The 25,440-nt window shown below is 37.6% G+C and overlaps 2 protein-coding genes across 2 annotated transcripts; both read right to left on the bottom strand.

Annotated features, from left to right (window-relative positions):
* Nucleotides 1-233: 233 nt before the first annotated feature.
* On the bottom strand, nucleotides 234-16,905 carry sgpp1a (sphingosine-1-phosphate phosphatase 1a). The gene is made up of 3 exons (XM_084092026.1): nucleotides 15,136-16,905; nucleotides 7,629-7,718; nucleotides 234-3,561 (listed from the first exon to the last, which is right to left on the bottom strand). The coding sequence occupies exons 1-3, from the start codon at nucleotides 15,844-15,846 to the stop codon at nucleotides 3,010-3,012; spliced, it is 1,353 nt and encodes a 450-aa protein (XP_083948152.1). The 5' UTR covers nucleotides 15,847-16,905; the 3' UTR covers nucleotides 234-3,009.
* A 948-nt stretch (nucleotides 16,906-17,853) lies between these two features.
* Nucleotides 17,854-22,975, bottom strand: snapc1a (small nuclear RNA activating complex, polypeptide 1a). Its single transcript, XM_084091299.1, has 11 exons — nucleotides 22,878-22,975; nucleotides 22,659-22,797; nucleotides 20,174-20,333; nucleotides 19,918-20,058; nucleotides 19,730-19,831; nucleotides 19,411-19,551; nucleotides 19,223-19,270; nucleotides 19,078-19,140; nucleotides 18,412-18,541; nucleotides 18,258-18,317; nucleotides 17,854-18,132 (listed from the first exon to the last, which is right to left on the bottom strand). The coding sequence occupies exons 1-11, from the start codon at nucleotides 22,885-22,887 to the stop codon at nucleotides 18,098-18,100; spliced, it is 1,029 nt and encodes a 342-aa protein (XP_083947425.1). The 5' UTR covers nucleotides 22,888-22,975; the 3' UTR covers nucleotides 17,854-18,097.
* Between the last annotated feature and the right edge of the window lie 2,465 nt (nucleotides 22,976-25,440).

Below are 25,440 nucleotides of genomic sequence, written 5' to 3'. Positions count from 1 at the left end.
GTGGTTTGATAAAATATGAAAACTGTTCAAAAATCTTCCCTAGTTGATGACAATTAGTTTACTTTGTCCTATTTTATAAGTATAAATATTCCATGTAGTCTCATTATGAGGTCTTTTTTTTTTTTTTTTTGAATTGGAAAAACGTTATTTAAAATTAGTTTTAAAGCAAACACATCATGTCACACTACTGATGTCACTACTTGAAATTTCATGCCAACTACCCTCCCAATAAATGGGATTTTATTTATTTTTTTATTCTGCAGTGAATGTGTAAAAACAACCTGAGTTAATAGTGAATGAGGAAAAATACAACCCGAGTTAGTACACAGAGCCTAAATATGTGTATTGTAGGAAGACGCTTGACTATAGTGTGGAAATATATGTGCAGTAGGAAATAAGCAAGGTCCTCTATAACTTACACACTGGGTTAAAATGAATACATCATGCAGAAAGTAGACCTTTGTCCAGAGATCTGACAAACTGAGAAACAAACTCAAGCACACACACACTTACACTGATAAGGTGAAAACACTGTTGTAAGTGCATTGAGTTGGTCCTAATCAAAAAGCCATTTTTCACAAACACCATGCTGTAATTTATCACACAAAATGCTGTTATCACTTTGTAATGGAATTATTGAATAAAAATAATAATTTCAGATGACAAGAACACAAATACAGTGGTAATTTATACTAGTTTCTATTCACTGTCAGTACAGAAAATGGTAAGAGCATTGCAGACGAGGAGCCATAGATTATAGATACAGTACATTTGTGAGTTTAGACGACCATGAACGGGCTCAAAGTTCAGTACAGGTAGAATGTACAAGCTTCATTCATAATGCATTTACTCGTTTCATCTAGCCTTCTGTGATACCCACTTCACCTCAGTGCACTGTATAATGACCGTTGAAAATGGCTGATCATTCAGTTATGGCACTTTTACCATGTAACTGATCACAAATGAATATATGCTCAACTGTTTCCTTTATACTGGTGCACAGGTAAATTGTTTACTAATTTGTCACCATCTAAATATGTTACCAGAAACCTGGTAATAAATTCCACATAATGTACATTTAAAAAAAAAAAAGGTGAAAGGAAAAGCCTTCAATTACATAACCAACAATGTCTTTTTGCAAATAAACATTAAGTATGTGTAATGATATTTATGTCTTTTGCACCATCAAAACTGTTCACAGAAAGACAGCTGTGGTGTCTTGTGCCTAGTTAGAGGATAAAGTTGCCCTGAAAACAAGGACGCAAGGCACTGGGGTTTCTGAGAAGTGAGCAATGAATGTATATCAGAGATCTGTCCTCCATGGCTTTACAACATTTTCTTGTGAAACTAAACACGCTAATAAAATAACTGCAAGTACAGAGTACTAGTTCAATGACAAACAACATATCAACTACCTAGGTTAATACTGACAACTTGTTATCTGAAAATATGACCATAATCATATTTAAACGATTAAAACTGCAGAAGTGAAGACAGCAGGGAAGTTCAGTCGATCCATTAAATAAAGCCACACTGAGTGAATTTCTGGAGAAACAAGGATTTCAAAGTATCTTCTCCAAACTGCTGACAGTATGGAACAAACCGGATGTCTTAAAGCAGTCGAACAGAGACATGCAGAACATCTGCAGCACAAGCTGACAACACGTGACAGCTCTGAATTTCAATGACTCAATTTAGCCTAACGTTACTAAAAGGGATAGTTCAATCAAAAATTATAAATTATATATAATTTTAATGCCATAATGAAAGTAAATTGGGTTAAATATTTGTTGTCTGTTTGTTTTTTCTTGCACATTCTGTTTGTCTTTTGTATTTTTTGTCCATATAATGACAGTCAATGGTGTCCAAAAACTGGTCTATGTTCCACAGAGTTTTACAGGTTTGTGCATGACGATGAATAAATCATTACATGAATTTTCATTTTTGGGTGAACAACTAATGAAAGAAAACTGAAAAACACCAATGGAAAATGTTACAAAAGTCTACTTTCAAGTTGCAATTATTTGTTTAAATTAAAAATGGTACAATTTGCTTGAGTTTACTGAGCTATTCACTCACTGCATAAATAATATTACTCGCTGTAGTAATACTCGAAAACATATCATATATCGTGTATAAATACTATACTGACAATGACAGAATGTTAAGAGAGATATGTGGCTTTCATATTCAGAGCAGTATTTTCCTAGCTTGGGTTTCAGAGCAACACATCCACAGGAAGTTCATGTATACAGCATTCATACTGACAGGAAGCTCCCTCCCCTCATTCTCTCGATGCATTACCTCGTATTGTGAGGCCTGAGTTCAACCCGCTTTTAGATAAGAACAGAACTTTCTACAGTGTCAATTTGGAGTGTCTTTCCTTAACCGTTGAATGAACCATTGGGGTCACAGCATTGAATGGATCCACAGAAGAAACAAGCCCTGGTATAAATGAAAAATTACAAATTGTTATGAGAGTGAGCCCTTGAGGGAAAACCATGACAAGGATACAAATGTCTGTCAAGGGTAGTCACTCGGGTTAGTTCGTTTCAGAAGGATGAAAACAGGACCGCAGACTGAGACAAATTCTGTATATAATGAGAAACATTCCTGCGTATTAGGTTCAGGATGGGTGGGTGTCAGTCTGCTGAGGAGAAACCACTGAAGACAAATGCAGGAAACATTTGAGACCTTTCTGAGAATGGCTTATAAACATCACTGTTTGAACAGGTCACATGCACTCACTTTCACAAAAATCTCCCACAGAGGGCAACAAATGTGCCTAAAAACCCTGCTTAAAATGATTAGATTAATAAAATCTTCAAACAAAACAAGTGAAATAAATTAGCATGGAAATGGAGCAGGTGAAATTATCAACATCATTTGTGTTTGCATCCAAAAGGCTTTTTTTTTACAACAGCTGTGGACCCTGACTAGTCCAGGTCAGGTATAGATTTTAGCTAGGATAAAAACCAGATAATAACAAGGATGACGTGGGGATTTTCTTCAGGATAAGCCAAGGAAGCTAAAGAGAAGTGGGACCAGGAACACGCAGCAGTAGGCCACTGTGCCATAAACAATAAACCGATATGCAAGTTCCACTTGCGCATGTTGTCTAGCCTTCCGCACGTCATCTGAAGGCACACCGAAGATCTTGCATGCCAATGGGATCGCCACAACCTTCATGGCAGCCCTGACGGCCAGAAGCACCGCCACTCCCACCAGGAGGCGCAAGACTGAGCGGGTCAATAGGGCCCTGTCGATCAGGGGAAGGGTGAGCGGTAGAGCTTCTTCAGGAGGATCTGGCTGCAGACCCAGTTGGTGGTTCAGACGGGACGCCAACGCGGCCCCGACAGCTGTGGCCAACGCCTGGGCCGTGTCGCCGCGGGATGTGCTCCATGAGTCCAGCGAGAAGGCCACCAAGCTGAAGCCCACGTGCACTAGCAGGACGACCAGAGGGGCGTAGCTATGGGACAGGTAGAACGTGTCAATGTCATCCAGTAGGGGGTGAAGGACCGCCAGGATGAGCACACTGTAGAGGAAGCCTGTGATCACCTCCTGTAAAGATGAAGGCACAATCTTATTAGACAGAAAAATAATGAATGGTCCTTGGGTTATGATACAAATCAAGTCAAACGTTATTCTGATTTTGACACATGGTGCAATTTTTAAATAAACTGGCATTTCACATTGTTTATTACTACTGGCCACAGTGGCCAGGCAAACATATGAAGGTCAGTGAAAACAGGAGTGGTACTGCTTGATACAAGTTAACTGCATATAAACAGTCATTACGGGAACAGGAATTGGGTGCAGAATTAACCAAAACATCCATAGCTTACAAGAACATTAATCCCGAAATGAAAAATGCAGTGAATTCTACAGTAAGCCGAAACAGACCTGAGAACAAGCTGAAAGAATATAACATATTGTAGATCTGATTAAGAGGTACCATTTATTTAGGTTTTACACTAACTTCAGCTGCTTTATTTTGTGGGTGGCACAAAAAGTTAAAGCCCATGTTCAGGGCACTTCTCCACTTTGTGTGAGATTTCACAAGACTGTAGACATCTTCCCTTGTGTCTTCCAGCTCAACGTTTCTTACACTGCAGCCTTGTGAAAATTAGGAACTGATATTTATGAAAATTGGCAACTGAATCTTGTAACATTATTCCTTCAGACTTCCTGCTTTTTGACATTTTAAGTCCATTCTGACCTTGTAATTTCTTTGCAAAGAAAGGACAGTCATTATTTAACATTATTTAATTTAACGTGTTTTTATTTATTTGGCCTCGTGATGTTACCAACCCATATATTTTTCTGGTCACTCTTTTCAATATAATAAAAAATGAATGCTGACAATCTTCAAAAGGAAAGGGGATCTTCCCATCTTCCACAGAAGAAAGTATGTCAAACGGTTTTGAAAGGCATGAGGTAGTTCAGTAAATTATTATTTCCCCCAAGTCGCCTGATCTGATGTGGTGCATGTTCAAGGTTAACAGAAGATTAGAGACTAACTTTGGACACTTCGCGATAACACTACGATCTGATCGTCTTTATGTGATACAATCATGCTGATATGTACTTAAAATGGGTAAAAGGTCAATGCAACCTGCAGAATGAACTCTTCTCTTTAGAGATTGCAGACACTTAGGCTACACAAGTTCACACTGTCAGTCCAAATCCGATTTTTGTGCATATCCGACTGAAATCAGATCAGATTTAGCAAGTGTGAACAGCAAAAAATAAAATAAAAATAAAAATCACATGAAATCTGTTTTGAGCTCGTTCATATGTGGTTTGAAAACCTATTCAAATAACATTTCTGGAAATCCGTTTCATTCTGACTGCCTCTGATCGGATTTCGGATGGTTTATGTGACTTTCTCACGCCACGAAAAATTAAAATATCAGACGTTGCTATAGGAAACATGCTGAAAAATCGCTGCAGAAACAAGGTTGTGTTGTTGCAAAGTGCAGGATTACAACATTTACAACATTGTCATGTTGTAAATAAGACAACAACTCTATTGCAAACCCCTCCATGTTGTTTTGGCGTATACCTACCAAAGCAATGCCATTGCCATAGAAACCAATGAAGATATTCCGGAAAACTAAAGAGCGGCATGGACACACAAATCAGATCTGTACAGTTGTTACACACAATTTGGACAGTCACTGTTAGATCAGATTCCAATGGGATACACAAATAATCGGATTTGGACTGTGAAGAATAACAAATTTTAAGAATCTATTTCAAATATGCTTCCGTACATAACATGAATGATTCTGCTAAGCAAAGTTGCAATTCCTGTTTCTCACCTTTTGGAGCCCCAGCTCCAGACGTTGAATAGTTAGGCTGACTGGATTAGCATATATGTGTTTGAATAGTTATGCTGATTGGGTCTGTTTCTCTTGAGCAAGCCAGATAACCTGCCTAACCAGTTTTTACTTGATAGAATCAAATCATCCCTACATTTGCATGCTTTGTTTGGATTTGTCTCCACCTTTTTCAGTCCCTCCTCCTCGTAAATGTATAAAAAATTATACTGTATAGAACTAAATTAGACCGTTGGACGAACTGCAGCAACGCTCAATAAAGAATAACTTCTGCTTGAACGATATCCCAACATCTCCTGGTCTTGCTTCGATGAAGGAATAAAGTTTCCAACAACTGACAGTGTGAACAGTGTGAACATATATACATGTATAATGTGCACACATGCTTCTCCATATACTGCAGGCCAAAAGACTCAAATTCTTTACAGCACATTCTCTCATTTTGTACTCCTGCTCTAGTCCTTCCCTCTATCGCTCTTTAGCGATAGAAGTTAGAGGGCTGAATGGGTGCTGGAAAGATCTAAGCTCTCCTCGAGACTTTCTTTCGTAATCCGTTTTACCAAAGATCTCTGATCATAGGCTTTTCAGTCCTAAGCTGTCAAACAGCCCATCAGGGGCTCAACAAAAAGAATTTTTCTCAATCCTGGCTTGGTTGGCCCACTAGTTGAGGGCACGCATCGGTTCTCCCGCGTCAAGAAAGTGCATTTGAGCTTCCACAAGAACCAATGTACAGTTGAGCTTCTGTTTACCATATTTAATGAGCCCTATGTGTGTTGATCAATGTTTAGTAAAAGGCTGTTAAATCTGTTTATCATATAAATTGATAATGTCTCTTCAGAAGACTTGGATTAAACCGCTCGATTCATCCGGGTTACTTTTACAATGTCTTTATTAACTTTTTAAAATGTCAAAGTTCTGGCATGAACTTTCAGTGAAGGGACAGAGATCCCTCAGGTTTCATTGAAAATGTTTTCATTTGTGTTTTTCGAAGATGAACAAAAGTCTTATAAAAAGCAAGATTCTGAAAAAAGTGAGATATGATGCAACAGCCAAAGATGTCAATCTGCATGTGTACAACCAACAACAACAAAAAAGTTGATATATGCAACAAATTGCTATTAAATTAATTCAATTAGCGATTAATCAACATACTTTTTCTGAAAACCGTCAGTGCAAAACATGACTGATTTGTTGATAATAACTTGTAACTATCGTTTCAAAGTTATTCTCGTCATTTTGAAATATTCTGATTAGATGTTAGTTAGTTAGTTAGTTGGACAACTTTTGACTTGGCATACATAAATCAGTACAATTTGCAACAATGTTCAATGTTCACACATCATTAAAAATAAATTGTGTGTAATCAATCGACATAAGATATAGTGGGTTATCGAAACACCCTTAATGCTGAGCCCCGGTCTACATACTTAATTGGATTGAACTGTTCACACAATATTCACACAGTACACAGTCTAAACTTCCTAAATCATTGAGTGTGCACATTTCCACAAAGATGACTCAGCCACCTTCGTCGTGAGCACAGCATTAAAATAACAAGGTTCCCATCACCTAGGCAACCAGCATCTGCTTTCTAAATCTGTCTGTTCTCACCAACAGCTTTAAACAGATAAAGACAGACATCCTTTATTAAAATAACAGGTGTGTGAAGTTGGTCATAATTGTTACTGCATGTGAAACCTGCAGAACTGATGACTAATACACAGCATGTTGATTTTGATGACTAAAGCAAAGCTTGTGTTTTGAGCTGTCTACACATCAAAATGTAAATGGATCCCCACTGGCTCATACAAGCCCAAGGGAAGCAATTATCCGATCAGAGATCTTTTGCAAGAAAAGCATGGAAAACAGATGAGCAATCGAAGATCAGAGGACACTGAGTCAGCCGTGATGACTCACTGATTTGCTTAGTTTCAGGGGCTCTACTGACAGGAGAGGTTTGCAAAGACTGAAGCAGCATTTATTAGGCTTCTTCTTAAACTGTTACTAAAACCTTAGTCACGAAGCTGCTGGAAAGTTCCTCAACCTCAAAAGCTGTGGAGTGCAAATTATAGTGCACAGCTGAACGTGCCTGAACTACATAAAACATATTAAGACACTCTAAAATAACAATCATGCACACTTACTAACGTGGTCAGATTTTAAAGAGATAGTTAATCCAGAAATGAAAACTCTGCCATCATTTACTTGACCTCATGTTGTTCCAAAACCTATGACTGTCCCTTTTAGGTAGACAGAATGATTAAATGTGATGAAAACATTACTCACCAGGACAGAGTGCATGCCCATATAAATCCTGCTGATGCACACGAGGACACTCCAGAACAGAGCTAAGCTCAATCCAATCATGAACGGGTACTGTTGAACACACAGAGAAGAAAGACTTATGAGGAAACTGCAGTTCAAAAGGCAGTAAGATAATTTCAGCACTGTTAAATAACATGATCTAAATTCTTATCAGGGTATAAAAGCTATATTTTAGCAATAAAATACACATAAAAATATAAATGATCCAATATAAATTTCCAACACAGTGCATAATGTAGTGTACAATACTGTTCAAAAGGTTGGGATCAGTAAGACTTTATAAAAAGGACATTACAGGAAAAAAAAAAATGACATTCAAAAGAGAAAGGGTTATTTTAAATTGTTATATTTCACAATTGTACTGTTTTTAAGCAAATAAATGCGGCCAAGAAATTCTTACTGACCCCTAACTTTTGAACACGTATTCCCCTCCTACTGTCCCACACATATGCAATAACATGCTGTGTATATGTACAAGGCCAAATTTACCTCATATTGTGACATAGGCAAAAGACATTTTTGACAACAGCTCACTTAATATGATTTTATGTTAAAATGTGTTGTTTTTCACGTTAACTCAGGTCTATTTTGACCGAGAACAATGCACTGTGGTTTTAATTCAGTGTGAGCAGCGCAGCAAAAATAGACTCAGTGCTTTAAAACAACAACTTCTACTTGTTCTACTTGTTCTAACTCCTGCTACTGCCACGCCGCCTCAGTGTGCAGTTTGAATGCTCTAATCCAGTGATCTCAAACTCAATTCCTGGAGGGCCACAGCTCTGCACAGTTTTGCTCCAACCCTAATCAAACACACCTGATCCAGCTAATCAAGGTCTTCAGGATTACTAGAAACTTCCTTGCAGGTGTGAGTTGGAGCTGGTTGGAGCTAAACTGTGCAGAGCTGTGGCCATCCAGGAATTGAGTTTGAGATCACTGCTCTAATCTGTTTACAAGGGTGCCGAAAAAAATACGCTCTGCTTACAAGTGTGAAACAGGCCTTAAAGGACAAAAAGCTTATAATTTAACAGTACCTATGATGATCAGTGACAAATAAAGCAACAGTATCAGGACAGAGTAGGGCAAAGTTCCTCAAGAGTCCATCAAGGATTGAGACTAGCAGGCACAATGTAAATTTAAGATCATATGTTTGATGAATTCCTACTCTAATACTAGAGGAAGACCATGTGCAGTTGGAAGAGAAGTGGATTGAAGTAGCTGCTGATCTGCAGAAATGCTGGATTTCTCATTATTCAGACCACAGATCTATTCATTTTTGGCATTAGGCTAAACTTTCTTTCTGTGCTCATGCATTTTTTCACTCCAGTAGTCTGGGCAATATACCAGTACCTCCCACAAACCCATCAACATTGACTAGCCTGTGCATATGTTAAAAATTTGAACTAACTTGACCTCACTGGCTCTCATCTGCAACTTCCAAAATAAAGTTTAAAGGGGTCCTATTATGGCCTTTTACCCAGTCTGGCCCAAACGCGTTGTTAGTTCCTGTTTTGATGAAACCCCTCCTTCCAAAATACAAAATGTACTGTGATTGGTTAGCTGGCCCAGTTTGTTGTGATTGCCACAGTGTTTGGGAAACGTCACACCCCTTTCCATAACCGCGAGTTTCATTTGCTCAGGTATAAATATTAAGGATGGCGTCAATTTCAAACCAATTCAAGCCTGATTAAGAAAGTTACCAGAGAAGAGGATCGTGCAGAACGAATTTCATGCATGGACTTTGCAAGCATGGAAATGCTTTCCAAGCATTCACAGGACGTTTCAGAATGGTATAGTTTTTTTTTGTAATTTTCTTATACATTGTAGATACAATGTTATACACCATTTAATCATGCACTCATCAAAAAAAACTGTTAATACAAAGAGTAATCGATCACAAAACCATGGTTAATTTTCCTATGGGGCGGCAGACAGTCTTACAAAAGTGAGAGCTTACAAAAGCTACAGTAAACACTAGATCAACACTAATGTTGCCTAGCAGGCAAGCAGAGTCAAACAGCTTTGCCCTTTGTTTACATCATAATATAAAACTTTGAACTGTTAATAGAAAACGCAACTACAAATTGAGGAACAATGTTTAAAATAAATTTTACCCACTAAGTTCAGCAGCCTTAGGAAGGTCAAACAAATGAGTTTTGGAAACAGGGTGGAAAAAAAATAGTCTCTCTTTGACAGTGACAACACTCTCTTCTCTAATGCAGCTCAACCAGGCCTCGCACCTTTTTTTGCATATTCTGTGGGCGGGGATTATTTAAACGAGTAACATTGTGACTTCATAAAGCCCGGAAAAAAAACGTGTTGTAGTCCAAACAAGCCGTTCGTTGTAGTTCTTGAAAAGGGGATTCTGTTAAATAAAATATCCCCCTTTGGAGTGGACTTGAGTTTCTTTGCAGATCTTTTTTATGCTCAAACAACAACACACACTAATTAAAGTTGAATAAGTAAAAAAGCATAATAGGACCCCTTTAATACAAATCTTCAGTTTTCCTTAAATGGTAAATCTCTTTTACCATTTAAGTACAGTGGTTGTTAAAGCACAAACATGAATACAAAACTGCTAGTTTGGCAATGGCAAAATACTTGAATCAATCATCTGCAAAACATCAACAGGCAGGCACAACGGTGAAAGAAGAGGAAACATGTTTGAGGCTATTGTTTCTAGTTTCCTGCTAAATTTAAGGGATATGAAAGCAAGAAAATCTATTGAGACTGTTCTGTTTTGTGCTCAAAATGATGGTTAAGACTTCAGCCTTCAGTAGGTACAAGGCACATTATCAGTCAGTTTCTGCTAACTTCAGAGGAAGTGCTGGGGGAAAAGGATGATCCTCCATAAAAATCTCTGGCGTATATAATAGATGTATCAAAAGAGTTATCATAAGCAATCGCACAACCTCTTCTGACTAGGCTATATGCTAATTATTGTTGAATGTAATGATTTATTTGACACCAACAGGCATATGATTCAATCAACCCAGCAGAGAAATCCATATTTATGAATAATAGAGTGCACTGCATAGACATTTACTGGTTAAGTAACAAAGCCTGCATATTTTGCAAAAAGATGGAGATTAATGTCCTGTCTGGAAATGCATTCACTGGGAACCTCAGTTTGCCAGATGAGTCAGTTCTACAATAATATGGAAAAGTAAAACTATTTTCCACTGAATGCAATAGACTGACCACTTTTGTGATCTGTGAAAATCAATAACGTTTGAACTTTGAAGACACAGACAGCAATCATTCTAGCATGTCTTCCCAAAGCATGGTCAAATGAACTGAATACAGAAAGAAAAATCATAACTTCCCCTTAAGAGAAACAGCTTATTTCAGTGTTTTTGATTCTGCAAGATGTGGTCAGTTTTAAAGAACAAAGCATTAAAAATAAAGGCCCATTCACACCAAGAACGATAAATATAAGGCCATCCTTAAAAATATTTTGGTTTGCAGTAACAACAAAAAAGAAAAGAAAAAAAGGGTCGGTAGGTAGGTCTATATTTTTATATATATAAAAAAAAATATATATATAAAAAAGTATATATTTTTTTTATAAAAAAAATAAATAAGCGGGGGTCGGGGGGCATTTTTCACCGATGTCTAGGGGCTGTTTACACCAGGCCACTTCATGCGTTTTCTCAGATCGGATTGCAATCTGATTTATCAAAACGATTCCATTTACACCTGGTTACATAGGCTAAATGTGTGTGTGTTTTTTTTTGCGGATAAATCCGATCTTCAATTCCCGCTATATGCAGATTTAATGGAGTGCACGTCACCGAAAGCAACAGTTATAAGATACATTATTTTATTGATCATCAGCTAAAATTTCTGAATCAAAGCCCGCAATAAGAGAAAGCGGAAACAGCCCTGGTAAGATCATTTCGTTTCTTTACATTTAATGAAGATGATTGTGTGTTAAGCGTCTGCGACTTACTTTCACTTTGATTTGCGATAGCACGTTGATGCTCAGCTTCTCATCTGCGGCGATGCGTGTTGCAGTAGTGTCGTCATATCTGACTAAAACGTGACATATAGCCTATAACACGCTCTCACATGTTTATTTTTTAATAAACCATAATTAACAACATATAAAAATGAAATAATCTTTAGAGTAAAGCCGCAGCCATCATTACCAAGCGCGAACCATTGACAGTGAATGAAACGAAGCGAACTGCAGGCCGTAGTGTGACATGCGTAAACCAATGGTGCAAACATAATCATAGATGACGCGCCACGGGTTTTTATTTAAAAGAAAGAACGTAGCTTATGTTTGTATGTAGGTCTAGGCAATTTATATTCACAATACTTAATAACTAATATTATTTTATTGCATTTGTATTAGTTGTTTGAAGAGTTAAAAAAAAATCGGTCGGTCTTAACGCATTTTACAACCGGCAAGTCGGTCGGACTAAAAGGGAAAATAAATAAATAATTGGGTCGGTACTAAATTGACAGGGTCGGTCGGGTTACGGCAAACAAGAATATTTTTAAGGATGGCCTAACTGTGTGTCCACAACAAAGCATGATATCATTCTGTTTATTCGAAAAGCGTGCAGCAGTTTTTGTCGTCTGACACTTTAAATGTCACTCTTTAAAGCAGGATGGATTCTGATTGATTGTCATTATATTTATAGTTCTGCAGCTGGAAAAAAATCATTCTGAAAATGATTCAAACTATATTGATTCTCTGTGACGTTATCGTTACAGTTGTGGTGTGGACTCTGCTATTCTTTTATATTTAAAACGATTTTTAGAACTATGTTTATCGTTATCCTTGGTGTAAACTGGCCTTATGCCTTAAATTCTATGCTTGAATAAATATGATTAATTCAAACTAATGGTAACTTAAACATTTTTAATAGCTCATTTAATCTAAGGATGATGAGAGGCTGGCATCAAATGTATGGAGAGTATGTATGTATGTATGTAGAGACGGCAAAATCTTCAAAGGGTTAAGTTTGATTGCGATAAATGAGAATGAGAAAGTTCTGCTGTGTCAATAAATGGCAATACATAATGACATTTTTGGGATGAGACCATTACATAACTCTCTTGATGCTACATCAGCAGCTGAGGTATGATGTGAGAAGAACACATCCTTATCATCAGCCTCTTTTACTGAGACACTGACTGCTTGCTAAAGGCAGGTTGTTTTGATAATGAGGACAGATGTTCAGAAAGAATATAGCACACCTAACACAGAACAGCAAGTCTTTTTAACATGTACCCCATAGACCTAGCTTGTATTTGTTTTCATTGACTTGCATACATTATATTTATCAAATGTGCCAGAGGGCCCATGATGAAGGTTTTGTACAGGGCACAATAATTGCCAACTGTGGCTCTCCTAGTAATTTTTCCAATAGTTACAAGTATCTATTTTTGTTGTACTAGTGCTTCAGCTCATTAATTGTACTCATTTGGCAATGGTAGGCTTGACAGACACCACTGCACCAGTATCCAAATCCTATACTAAAAATATTTCTTATGTCAGTAAGTACAATTACTTTTAACTTGTCATATGTAATGACAAGTCAGAATGGCTACTTCATAGGACTAGGCTATGCATTCATATAGAAAGCCTAAGTCCCTCCCCTTCCGGTCGACCACCATGGGACCTTATTTCGGAAAAATATTGTATGGTAGTCAATGGCGAGAGACAACAAATATTTTGATCTCGTTTGAATTGTGCCCTGATTTACACATATGATGTTTGTCAATTTAAAAGATACATTTTAAAGTCAAGAAAGTCGCAGCTTGATGTAAAACTGCTGAGGTATAAGGCTATGTTCACACTTAGCGTCTTTTTTCAAACTGCCAGCGTCTGTTCTACATTATAACCCTATGGAGTAAACCGTTTTTTCAAAAAAGTCCTGAGCGCTTTTTTAGACGCCACCGCCGGCGTCTTTTTCTGCAGCTCAGAGCGTCTTTTTAAGTTGAAAAAAGTTCAACTTTTCTGAAAAGAACGCCCTACGTCAAGCGCCTTTTTGACAGCTGACCAATGACAAGCGAGTAGCGAGACCTGTCGTTTCCATAACAACAAGAAAAAATGGAGACGGTGCCGGTAGATAAACTAATCGTCCTTGTTTCGGAGCACACGTCTTTGTGAACCGACATTCTCCTCCCCGGTAACTTCAAAAGCCAACGCAAGAGTCAACTTTCTCTTTCTCGACATTTTTTGCATCACACAGCACTAGGCTACTGTTGCAGCTGTTGTTATAGCAACAAAAGACGCGCTCGGCTGCTATTTGTAACCGAACGCTAAAAAAACGCTGTTGTCAACTTTTTCTTGTCAAAAAAGACGCTAAGTGTGAACATAGCCTAAGACTGTGAAAATACGTAATTACAAAGACTACAAACCCAGAAGGCGCACGTGTGACGTCATACCTTTTCTCTCAATGAATGAAGCTAACTTTACTGAAGCTAACGTCTGTCATTTTTTCTATAGTCTTACGTTATAATCGTAACGTTACGCCGTCATGCCTGAGTGTTTTGAGCCAGAACACACACATACAAGCAACGGATCTTGTGACGTACATAGTGCGAGACGAGAGATGTAGTTCATTGAGCGATTTTCACATAAAACTAAACGTTACTCTTCTGTTTTATGACAAACTGCGACTTTCTTGACTTTCATAATTACCTTTTAAATTGACAAACATCATATGTGTAGTTCAGTGCACAGTTCTGTCGGAATAAAAAGATAAGTTGTCTCTCGCCATTGACTTCCATACATATTTTTTCGAAATAAGGTCCCATGAGCCGGAAGCGGAGGGGAGGGGCTATGCATTAGATACGTTAGGTCAGAGGTCACCCTTCTGCAGGAACTCGACTCTTAAAACACACAAATGGCTGTTGCCGGAAGCCAGTGATTATAGCATAAAAAGGTTTAAATATGGATATTTTTCTTAGAAAAACCCATTGCCTCGCTTGAGAAGGCCTTTATTAACACCCTGGAGTCTTATGGATTACTTTTAGGATGAATGGATGCGCTTTTTGGAGCTTCCAAAACGTAGGCACTACTCAATGTTATTACAAAGCTGGGAAGAGCCAGGATATTATCAGATTGTGTCTGGCTGAAAGAAGAAAGTCATATAGCCTACAACTAGGATGGCTTGAGGGCGAGTAAATTATGGGATAATTTTCATTTTTAAGAGAACTATTCTTTCTTACAAATGATAACTAATGGTAGTGATACACAAAATTTGTGATTTGTGGCCAGTGGCAGTTACAGTGGAACAGTACTAGTATATAATGCATGAAGATGAAAAGATACTAATCACTATAGGAATAAGTGGTAATGCACATTACGTAAAATAAAAATAAATGGTAGTTTAGGAAAATTGTTAAAACAGATTGCCATAAACAGAAATAGTCAACTTTCTACTTGCTTCATGTGGGTAAGATTATCGATTGGTTTTGTGTGTGGAAGTATAGGCTTCTGTAACGTTACCTCCCACCGGCTGCATGTGAGCATGAACAGAGAGAAGGGCAGCGCGGTGCCGGACATGGCATGTGTGGAGGGCATGCTGTACTCCGTGTTGTAGAACACCTCAACTTTGACCACAGGAGGAGACGGAGGACGGGTCCACCGGACCAGATCTTTCGTGGACTGGCCGAAGAACAGCACCCAGGCCCACACCACGATGAGCTGCCGGCTCACATAGGGATCGACGTTCCACATCAAGAATGGGAAGAACACGATGAAAAACATCTCATTGCCCAGCTCGGTACCAATGGTGAAGAGATAGAAGAGAAACTTGTTCTCGATTATGAACTCCTGGCCAACATCCCCAGTCAAAGAGTTCCTGCGTAAAGGCTTCACTCTGCCTTTGGAGTCCCTCTCTGCCTCTAGCCCCGAGGGTGCGTTGAGAAAAGCAGCGGGACATTCTTCCGGTTCAACATCTCCAGCGGCATTTAAACTTTTTCTCAGCCTTTGGCCCGGGAGTCCGTGTGCTGAATCCCCACTAGCCGCGCGGTCTTCCTGACATTCCCCCACGCAAACACCGTTGACCGCAAGCTTCGCGTCACTCTCGCTAGCCTCGGTTGTTTTTTTAGGAAACGTCCCACGGACGCCGCAAAACTGCTGGAATCTGGCGACATGGCAGGGATCCTGTAGGTATCGACAAAGGCAAACGAATCTGTTTAACGCCTCGCTTGCCATGGTGAAACCGAAATGGCTCTTTTACCCTGAATCAATATCACGCGCGCGCTGCTCGCGAGATGCTGTAAACACAAGCGCGTGCAAAGCTGCGCTAAACAATGGCAGATTATATTGTACGGCACATAGCTTTACAATCCTCGAGTCTTCAAACCACAAGAGACATTGGTAAAATAGAGTGGCTGTTTGACTAGGGACTAGGAAGTGCCCGGCCGTTATTAAGCAGGGAGGGCGACAGATGAGGCATGTAACGTAACGTTACGTAGTTGAAGGCGGGGACGCGCGCTGGTAATGACGCACAGTAGGTCCCGGTTATTTTCAATTACTGTCTGCAGAAAATATTTAATCACTAATAAGTTATAATAACTATCATGAAACAGGAGGATCTGAAAATGGGCGGCGCTCGCCACATAACGTTAGTCAGGAACGATGAGTCCGAATAATAAATCTTCCTCATTAATTAACTGTGCATATTCAATGGATATTATTACGTTTTTGGTGTCATTTTCAAATGTAAATGATCGTACAGGACGCTTCTGAAGCAGCTCGTTTAATGGTGTTTTCGCGTGGTACCTGTTACTTTTCTCCTCGCTGGTCAGGCTTAACCAATCACACTCGTTTGGAAGAACTAGCCTACTAAATCATTTTGTAGGGATTGCTGGGGATTTCTATTTGTACGAATGGCGGAAAAATACTCAGAAAAAACTCACTTAAATCATTCGTTTTTTAAGCAGATGTCTCAAAGACAAAAACGTAATTTATAAGATTTAATTGTGGCCTTTGAGTTTTCGGCTAGCGCCCCCCGAAGGAGTAGCTAAATATTTTTTTGTAAATATCATTGTCAATTTTTAACCTGTGCAACAGTATAAATTTAAAATTCACAAGTAACTTTTCAAAAAAGCAAGAAACTGATGCATAAACAGAACAGGAATATAGCATAAAACAAGACAATTATTTCAACCTATATAGGTCTAAATGAGTAAAAGAGATCAATTTGGATCATGAAATACCTCATAATTTAGAATAATTATTTTTTTAGTTTTTATTGATCAGTTATCTTAAGAATAGAAAAAGGGAAAGGAAAATGTGGACAAAACTGATTACATTACTGTAAGTTACAACTACCTGCAGATCAAATTTGTGAAAGTTTTTAGGTTGATATGCAGAATTAGTCAGATTCCTCATTTAATAATAAGGTTTCTTGTGTACACATGTCGAGGATATGTGTAATGAGTAGTTCTGCTGACACCGGTACAACTGCATCTCATGGATGGTTTAAACAGACAAAGAGCAGCACTACACAACACTGGATTCAGACCTTTAACACTGCCTTCTCATGCTGATTACAACATATGACTATGTGGAGCACACTGGGCACAGAGGGAGCTTTGTGGTCAGGGTTTCCCCTAAATTAATCGGATTTCATTTACCCTGTGGGACTATCATAGACGTAACGTCTTGTGGCCACTGTAAGAGTGATGTCAAAGATGCTTAAATTTTTTTTTAAAGAACCTCGGGTGCAGTGACGTTTTGAACATTTCTCCACTAGAGGGAGACTTTACACAGCTATTGATTTACTGGCAGTGTTGAGATATTATATGAAGAGTTCAGATGCAAAAGCCTCTAAGTGCCATCTGAAATTTTCTTCTAGAATGATCATTTTTATCAAGCTCGTATATTTAAGTTCAGTAATTTCACTTAAATGGCAATGAAAATTACCTATTAATTGTAATTTAAGTGAAATTACTGAACTTAAATATACGAGCTTGATAAAAATGATCATTCTAGAAGAAAATTTCAGATGGCACTTAGAGGCTTTTGCATCTGAACTCTTCAAATATATATATATATCAAAATTTTAAATGATTTGGCCGAAGCGTGTAACATGAAGAACATCAAGGCTTACTAATAATATAAACGCTCACCTGTGCTTTCTCAATATGAACATTGCATCTAGCTAAGCAAGAAAGCAGATTTGTAAGCTGAATCATACCAGAAATGCAATAAGAGGATGGTTCGATTTCTTTATTTTATTTATTTATGTATACACGCATATGTAAATGTATATAAAAAAATAATAAACATAAGAAATAATGAAATGCTTTACACTTCAAGTATTCAAATTATAAAATAAAACTCTGGATTACATAATGCAATGTTTGACAACTTCTCAATTTAACATAGATGCTAGGATGAAAAATGTGCTGTTTTGTGCAATTTAACTGACACATAATTAATGACTTAGTGCAATATTTCACCACTTGAATCTTCTCCGGTCTTTGCGTCTCACTGGAAGAGGAAAAACAAATACATACACGTATACATCAAGTAATATAATACACAAGTAATCAAGTAATATATACACAAGTTAAATGTATCACAGTAAATTTGACTGTTTATTAAACTACACTTACATGCATTTTTGTCTTCCTCCATCACACTCAGAAGCCAGTCCTGTGTCTGTTCTGGCTCCCCTTTTTCAGACAAAATACATCATATCAGCACCAACTTCTGACCCAAAATTTGTTTGTTTTATATGTCTAAAAGAGGGCCTTAGCCAGTTCTGACCTGGTCTGCCAAAGTTTTGATAGGTTCTGGTCCTGAGGGATGGGGGTCTCCCTTTACGACCAGACAGGGCTTGAGTTCCAGAGCCTGATGTTACCATCTCAACCTTTCTGTGGCGCCTAGATTTTGTTCCCTTACCATGTGCCAAAGCCATGTCAAGAGAGAAACAACCCATTTTCTGTCTACAACATGAGTTTCCAAAGAGTTGACTGTACAGCCAAATAATTGAAAAACAAACATACAGATAATTAATATATATTTGTATTCTAAAAGGGATCTGAAAGGGGCCGTGAAAATGCAGTTTCAGATTTTTATATAGTTTCTGGAGGTTAGTGTGTCAAAAAAAGAAGCTAAAAACAATATTTTCCCATCCACATTTTCACTCTGTCACACTTAACCTTGACAGCAGTATCGCTCTTGTGATCGATGGACAGACAAGAGTTGTTAAGATGATTGATTTACATACTCATGCTAGGGGCATGTAGAGGAAAATTGTGACATTACAAATGGGGCAGTTTCAATTCCTGGCGTTTCAGAAGCGTGGAAAACAAAAACCCATGACCCCTTTAAACTGAACAATGACCTTAATGATGTCAATGTTTTGTGAGTACTGTCCTCAACTAAAGCAACAAGCAAAACAGTATTTGTAGCAACAAGAAAATCTCAAACCTTTGACACGTGACCATATGATTTGGACTTGATGGCGGCAAGCAGATCAGCTCTACTGGAGGACTGCAAAAACAATGCCACAATGTTTAATTTCCATAAATTCAGACACCTTTTTTGTATCCATATGAAGCAGGGTTTAACTCGCCTCTGATTTCTGAGTGGTTTCATTTTTAGAGTCGTTATCCTTTGCAGCCTAAGTACAAATGAAATAATACACACTAGTAAGACAATTAGGCCTATATAAACTGAAAAAAACAACAACAAAAAAACACTTCAAGGACATTCAGAAATGAAAACTAGTCAATGCATAGTATTACAAGTCCACCAACTCACAGTGGTTTTGTGCTGCCACTGCTGGTACTCAAAAGTACATTTCCGAAGCAAATCTGTCAGGTTAAGCAGTGTCACTCCAGATGATGTGGGCATTGATGATTTCTTCAGTCTCTCATAATGACCGTGCACGTTTGCAATTTCCTGCATATAAAAAAAAATACGTTTATATGTATTAATTTCAAATAATCAATTACTAATTATTTCAATCCTCCATTAATTTCAAATTATTTATATGACAAGAAAGATTACACAAGTCAGAACTGTTTTAAATAGAAAATAAATATTACAATTAAAACATTTCACTATACTAAATACTCACTCCTAGCATTTCAAAGGAAGCAAGTTCAGCCACTCTGTCCTTGCGGGCCCGAAACTCTTCGTTCACATCATGCTGAACACGTTCGCTCGCTTCAAATGTCAGCTGTGAGTCAGTCACATTCAGAGAGTTTTCAGACACTGTTGGAAGATACACCCCAAAACACAACAGCAGAGGTAGAACATGCTGACCTTCTTGGGCATGGCAGTGAAATAAAAGGCCTTAGCTGACAAAAGCCTTTTTAAGATGTAAACAACATCCAAATGCTGGCAACTTTTTGCCTCTGTGATAAGCTTCTGCACATCGTTCCAGTCCTTCAAAGCAATCCTGATCTGGGTGAAACAGACAATCAACTGTATGTTTCTCATATTCAGAAAAAAAAAAATTACAGGTAATGCTGAATCATCGAGCTTGATTAAAAAGAGTGAGAGAATAGACATGGATCACCTTTTCCTTTGGCCAAACAAGTTGTGTATTGTAAAGGGCATAGATCATATACAGGCCTCCAACCCGAATTTGAAAGCTGTATGGGGGCAGAATGTATCTGTAGGCTATGGTGAAAGAGAGCCGCGTGAAGGATCTGTTCTCATGGTTGGAATGAGTTCCACTGATGAAAAAAACAAAAAACAGGAGAGTGACCGAAAAACATTACTCGTTTCACATTTACTTGATTACAGTAAAAACAAAGTCTAACTTATTCACTCAAATGTTTAAAAACTAGCCTATTATATCTCTTTTTCCTTCAAAATTAAAAGATAATGCAGAATGGCCTGGCTGATTTTTTATTTTTTATTTTTTTGCATACAATGTGAAGGGGGTGGATTGGAATCCACTGCTGCTTCAATGTATATGTAATGAGTGATTATAATCAAGGTATTAATCAATTTTTTATTTTTTTTGTTCTAAATATCAAATGAGTTGAATGACTGCTCTGGAGATTTTACTTTGTTATAGAAGTTACCAGTGTGATTACTGAAATGTTCTTTTCATGTACTTTTTTTAATGTCAGTATTTGATATTTGAATATGGTAACATTGCTTGCTTATTTACTATTTACATAGCTTGCCCATTGCTTCCAGAAGTTAAATAGGGAACTGTTTTGTGTTTGAGAAAGGTCTTAAACGTGTTAAAACATATAGGGGTCATTGAAGTCTATAGTTTAAGGGACCATTTGTCAGTTAAAGCCTATATTTTCCATTAGACTAAAGTGTCCTATCCTGAGAGAAAGAACTTGTTATCTTGATGTTTTGAGACGAGACTCCTGTTTATAGTTAGAGCCTGGCCAAATCCAACCTTGGAAAAGATGTGTGTCGGTGTGTGTGTTAGTCTTCTTGCTTACAGGTTAAGGAACCACTGGCATTATTGGAGATTGACTGAGTTGTTGTTCTGGACATGCTGGCACCCAGCAACCCAAATCTGCGACCTAGAAGGTCACGACGTGCCTAACTTCAGGGTCTGAGTGTCAGCTGCATAATCTATGGAGATATGCTTCAGTCTATCTGTATGTGTGGAAAATTACTATGTTTATCATTATTTCTTGGCCAATGAGAATCATTCAACCTGTAAGCAATGACGTAGCTTAGACCTTGGAAATGGTATAATTGCTGTGATCTTTGTAACTGTAAGCGGGGCGGCCTACGAACTCCTGTGTGAGTCTTGAAGCTGACTTCTGCTGATGAAACTGCAAACTATCTTCAGTAAAACTTTTCTTCAATTTTTTATAATTCTGACTCCAGGTCTTCTTTCAAACATCTGGTCCTTGGGTCCTAAACCGTTAACCCCTAACAAATGAAAGTGAATGGAAACGGACTTTGCAAAAATGGAAAAAGACCCATTCAAATAGTCTGACAATATTCCAGGTTTTCCAATTCTGAAAGGTAATGAACACACATTAAAAAAAAAGTGTGCTTGCACACATTAAAATATGGGTCATCAGTTCTGACATCAATTATGATCAGTCATAAGACACAAAGGAACCAATGACAACTGACTTCAAATCAGTAAGAGTGGCTGAACTTCATTAATGCTGACAGAATCAGCTTGATCCAGTTTTTTAATTTAGCTGACTTAAAAGGATAGTTCAGTCAAAAATTTAAATTCTGACATTTACTCACCAACCTTTCATTCCAAACCTGCACGACTTTCTTCTGGGGAACATAAAATAAGATTTTTTGGAGAAATGCCTCAGTATTTTTCCATTAAAATTAAGTCAGTGGTAGGCTAACCACAAATTTGGTTACCAACACTCTGACACCCTGATGAAGGCATGTAGCCGCAACGCGTAGGTGTACTTCTCACCAATTTTTTTAAATAAGCCAGGAATGAAATAAAGGCTTTTTAACTTTTTTCACTAATATTCGAGTGCCTTGGAATTCTTGTCTTCAGAGATATATTATCCCACAACCAAAGAGCACCGAGATTTTATACACCCCATGCAGCACTTATGTTTTTGCATTAAGCTTTGGTTACCAACACTATTCAAAATATCTTCTTTTGTGTTCCACAGAAGAAGAATTAAAGTCATACAGATTTGAAAACGATATTATGGCGTGTAAATATAACAATTTTTGGGTGAAGTCTGTTCCTCACACACAATTGGGTTCTCTATGAAATGTTAAATTCTCCTTTAGTTTTTTCTTCCAAAGACAACAAGTAACTTGGTGGTGTTTGGAACAAAATGAGTATGAGTGAATGACAATTTTCATTGTTGGGTAAACCATTTAAGTGTGGCAAACATCTTAAAACATCATAGTGCCTGTACGGGTGACCTTTAGGGATTCAATAGCAGTGAATAAATTAACAACCATATGCACGCGCCTGATTCGAAGATTTTGATAAGCAATAAGTCAATTTAATTATCTTTAAAACCACTTAACAATTAACGTTTAGTACAATAAATGTCGTAGTGCAGCGCTGTAAATGTGTGACTTACGAAAAAACACTAGAGAAGTCCATCTCCCTCCATATGGCAGAAAACTCCTCAAACCGAACCGTCTCGGTCTGCTGGAAGCGGCCCAGAAGCTCCTCGCAGTCGCTTTTGAAAGGAGCCCAGTAGTACTCGCACTGCTTTTCTACACAACCACACACTCACGTGAGAACCTAGCACTGATATCAAGCAACCATGTATGAAATCATATTTACAGTAACTTACTCTGCGCCATCACCTCACGTCCTCGAACTTTCCTGTTCACAGAATGGTGATTATGTGAGTGCACCTGTGCGCGCGGTGATTTAACAACCGAGCAGGTGATATTGTGTGGGTGCGATCTGTTAGGCCTATAGCTTACGAATATGGTTCAAACCGGGAAAATATAATCAAAATATATTCATATGAATACACGTTGCTTGCGACATTACACAATAGCAATATTGTATTATAATGTACCCTATTGTTGCACATTATAAGATCACGTGACACAGGCACGCTCTAATCACCCATTTTCTCACTCAGTGAAAAAACAACGCGTAGCAAAGAGTACACTGACAACAGGCAAGAGAGAGCAGGTTATTTTTGATAAAGAACAAAGTTTAAGCTTTCAAATTATCTTAGTGTTATTACAAAATTCAAACAATAAATAGCCTACCGTTTTGGCGCTCTTTAATGTGACGTGGGATCGCTGTAGCAGTTCAAGCGGTAAGTGTCGTGACCAATCTGTCCTCCTCTTAATTCAACACAAAGCACAGCACCAAATAAACATGAATGAACATGTTGAAAGATACATTTTACTGAAATTTATGTCATCGCTCAATCGGTGTTTCAACCGCGGAAAGACGTGAATAAAACAGCTGGAGAACAAAATGTCACCTAAAGCCATTCAATGACCAGCATGTTAGTTCGAGAGGATCCTTTTGCTAAATATATGCACTAGCCTATATTACATCATGTTTATCATATTTTTAATCTTACATCATTAAAAAATATTATAAAATTATTATACCTGGAGGAAAGAGATTTACACTTTGATGAACATCTCACCTTGTGAGAAGACAAATTGGGACCAGTCATTGTGGATGAGGTAGGCTACAGGCTGTTGGACAGGAACAGTAATGTCTAGTGAAAACACTGTTGCTGGTTTTGCATGGTACCTGCCCGTGCCAAAATACTCTGGAGGGCATATGCTCTTGTATTCAAATATTGACCGGTTTGGCAATGACACCTACGAAAACTATCAATAGATTTTTTGATCAAATCAATTTCATTTCTGATCTTTAAACTATCACTCTAAAATGCCTGGTGTGGTGACAAAGAATCATTGACCAAATGTACTAATTGAAGAATCGCCAATCAACACTAGAATAAAGGAATGTAGTGATATTTAAGAGCTTGTGAATACTAATTATTCTCCTCTCTCCCTGCATCCTTCTTTTCTCCTATCATCTACATTACCAGTCCTAATAGGCATCTCATCAAGCGGATGAGGATGGTTCTCTGTTGTTTTGGTGGTAATTTTGCAATACATACAGTATATAGGGTAACATGGGGGGAGATGCCCCCCCTTCAAGAACAATGTGAATTTACTTTTAAACTGTAACATATTTAGATATAAATTTAGCATGTGAAGGATGATGATGCTTCAGCCAATGTGTTATTATAGGAAATAAATAGAAACATTTGCTAATTTAGTTGCTATAACACAAAATGTAAATTATTAAGAGGGTTAAGATGAAACCCTCATCATAAATTAAATTTAAGTAACAACATGCCATTTGGGGCCTTCTGCGCCAAATCTGGGGGGTCATCTTACCCCAAGGGTCTAATTTTATCTTTTTACTTCAAAAATAAAAACTAGGCTATTACTCCACAAATCCAAAAACATTGATGTGTCCACAAATCCCTCATTAACAAAAAGACACAAAAAGCTTTGATATTCAACAGACACAAAATGAAATGCATTCATCTCAAAACTGTTTCGGCTGACTAAATCTCACAAATGTTAATATTCAGATGAAATGACAAAAACACACACATACATTACGTATATATAACACTGTATAATACTATATAACAAGTATATATAACACAATATATAACATAACACTCCACACTTTGCTCTTCCTCTTCATCGTTCCTTCTATTGTTGGCATCAACATTCAGTGCACCTGTGCACTCTGAGCTGCAGGCTCATATTTTGTAGTTTGATCGCATTATTAGAAACAACAATTTTGAGCCGTTGTGTGTAAACGATGACAGCTGTGTTGCAGTTGTGTTTAACTTTTGCCGCTCTTGTTTAGCGTTTTGCAACACAAGTGCATCACAGTGCAGAATGTGTTTTAGTGAGTGAGAATGTGTTTAGAGTTTTGCAAAAAGAGTGCATGAGATTGCAAATGGTGTCTAACAGCCTGAACTTGTTTAAGGTTTTGCAGAAAGAGTGATTTATTTGTGTCAGTTTAGGCCTTTGAGAATTTGGTTCAGAGAATGGAGTTTAGTGTTTGTGAAAAACTGTATTATAAAAATGGCCTTGTATGCAATTGTAAAAATAAATGTGCTTCTTACAATGGCTTCCAGCATATATTTACGATTATAATATTTAAAAAATACAACTTTTTTTCTTTTCTTAAAGACAAAGAAAAACTATTTCATATTGTAAAACACAGCTGTTTTACTGCTTAATGTAATTAAATTACAGTTTTAACTTTTTAACTTAAAAATAGTAATTCAGAAAATGAAAGAATGTTCATCATAGAAGTGTATTCAAGTCACATATGAATTACAT

Source organism: Abramis brama (genome assembly GCF_963993115.1).
Source record: "Abramis brama genome assembly, chromosome: 18".
Classification (NCBI taxonomy): domain Eukaryota; kingdom Metazoa; phylum Chordata; class Actinopteri; order Cypriniformes; family Leuciscidae; genus Abramis; species Abramis brama.
This window is presented reverse-complemented; position numbering and strand designations above follow the sequence as displayed.

What these genes read in the sequence shown, in the direction of transcription:
- snapc1a (XM_084091299.1), bottom strand. An exon ending in GACTTCTCTAGTGTTTTTTC is followed by an intron (nt 20,334 to 22,658) that starts GTAAGTCACACA and finishes TTTTTTCATCAG; the next exon opens with TGGAACTCATTCCAACCATG. An exon ending in TTGTTTGGCCAAAGGAAAAG is followed by an intron (nt 20,059 to 20,173) that starts GTGATCCATGTC and finishes TGTTTCACCCAG; the next exon opens with ATCAGGATTGCTTTGAAGGA.
- sgpp1a (XM_084092026.1), bottom strand. Translation starts at nt 15,846, where the DNA reads ATGGCAAGCGAGGCGTTAAACAGATTCGTTTGCCTTTGTCGATACCTA. An exon ending in TCACATGCAGCCGGTGGGAG is followed by an intron (nt 7,719 to 15,135) that starts GTAACGTTACAG and finishes TGTGTTCAACAG; the next exon opens with TACCCGTTCATGATTGGATT. An exon ending in TGGGCATGCACTCTGTCCTG is followed by an intron (nt 3,562 to 7,628) that starts GTGAGTAATGTT and finishes TCATCTTTACAG; the next exon opens with GAGGTGATCACAGGCTTCCT.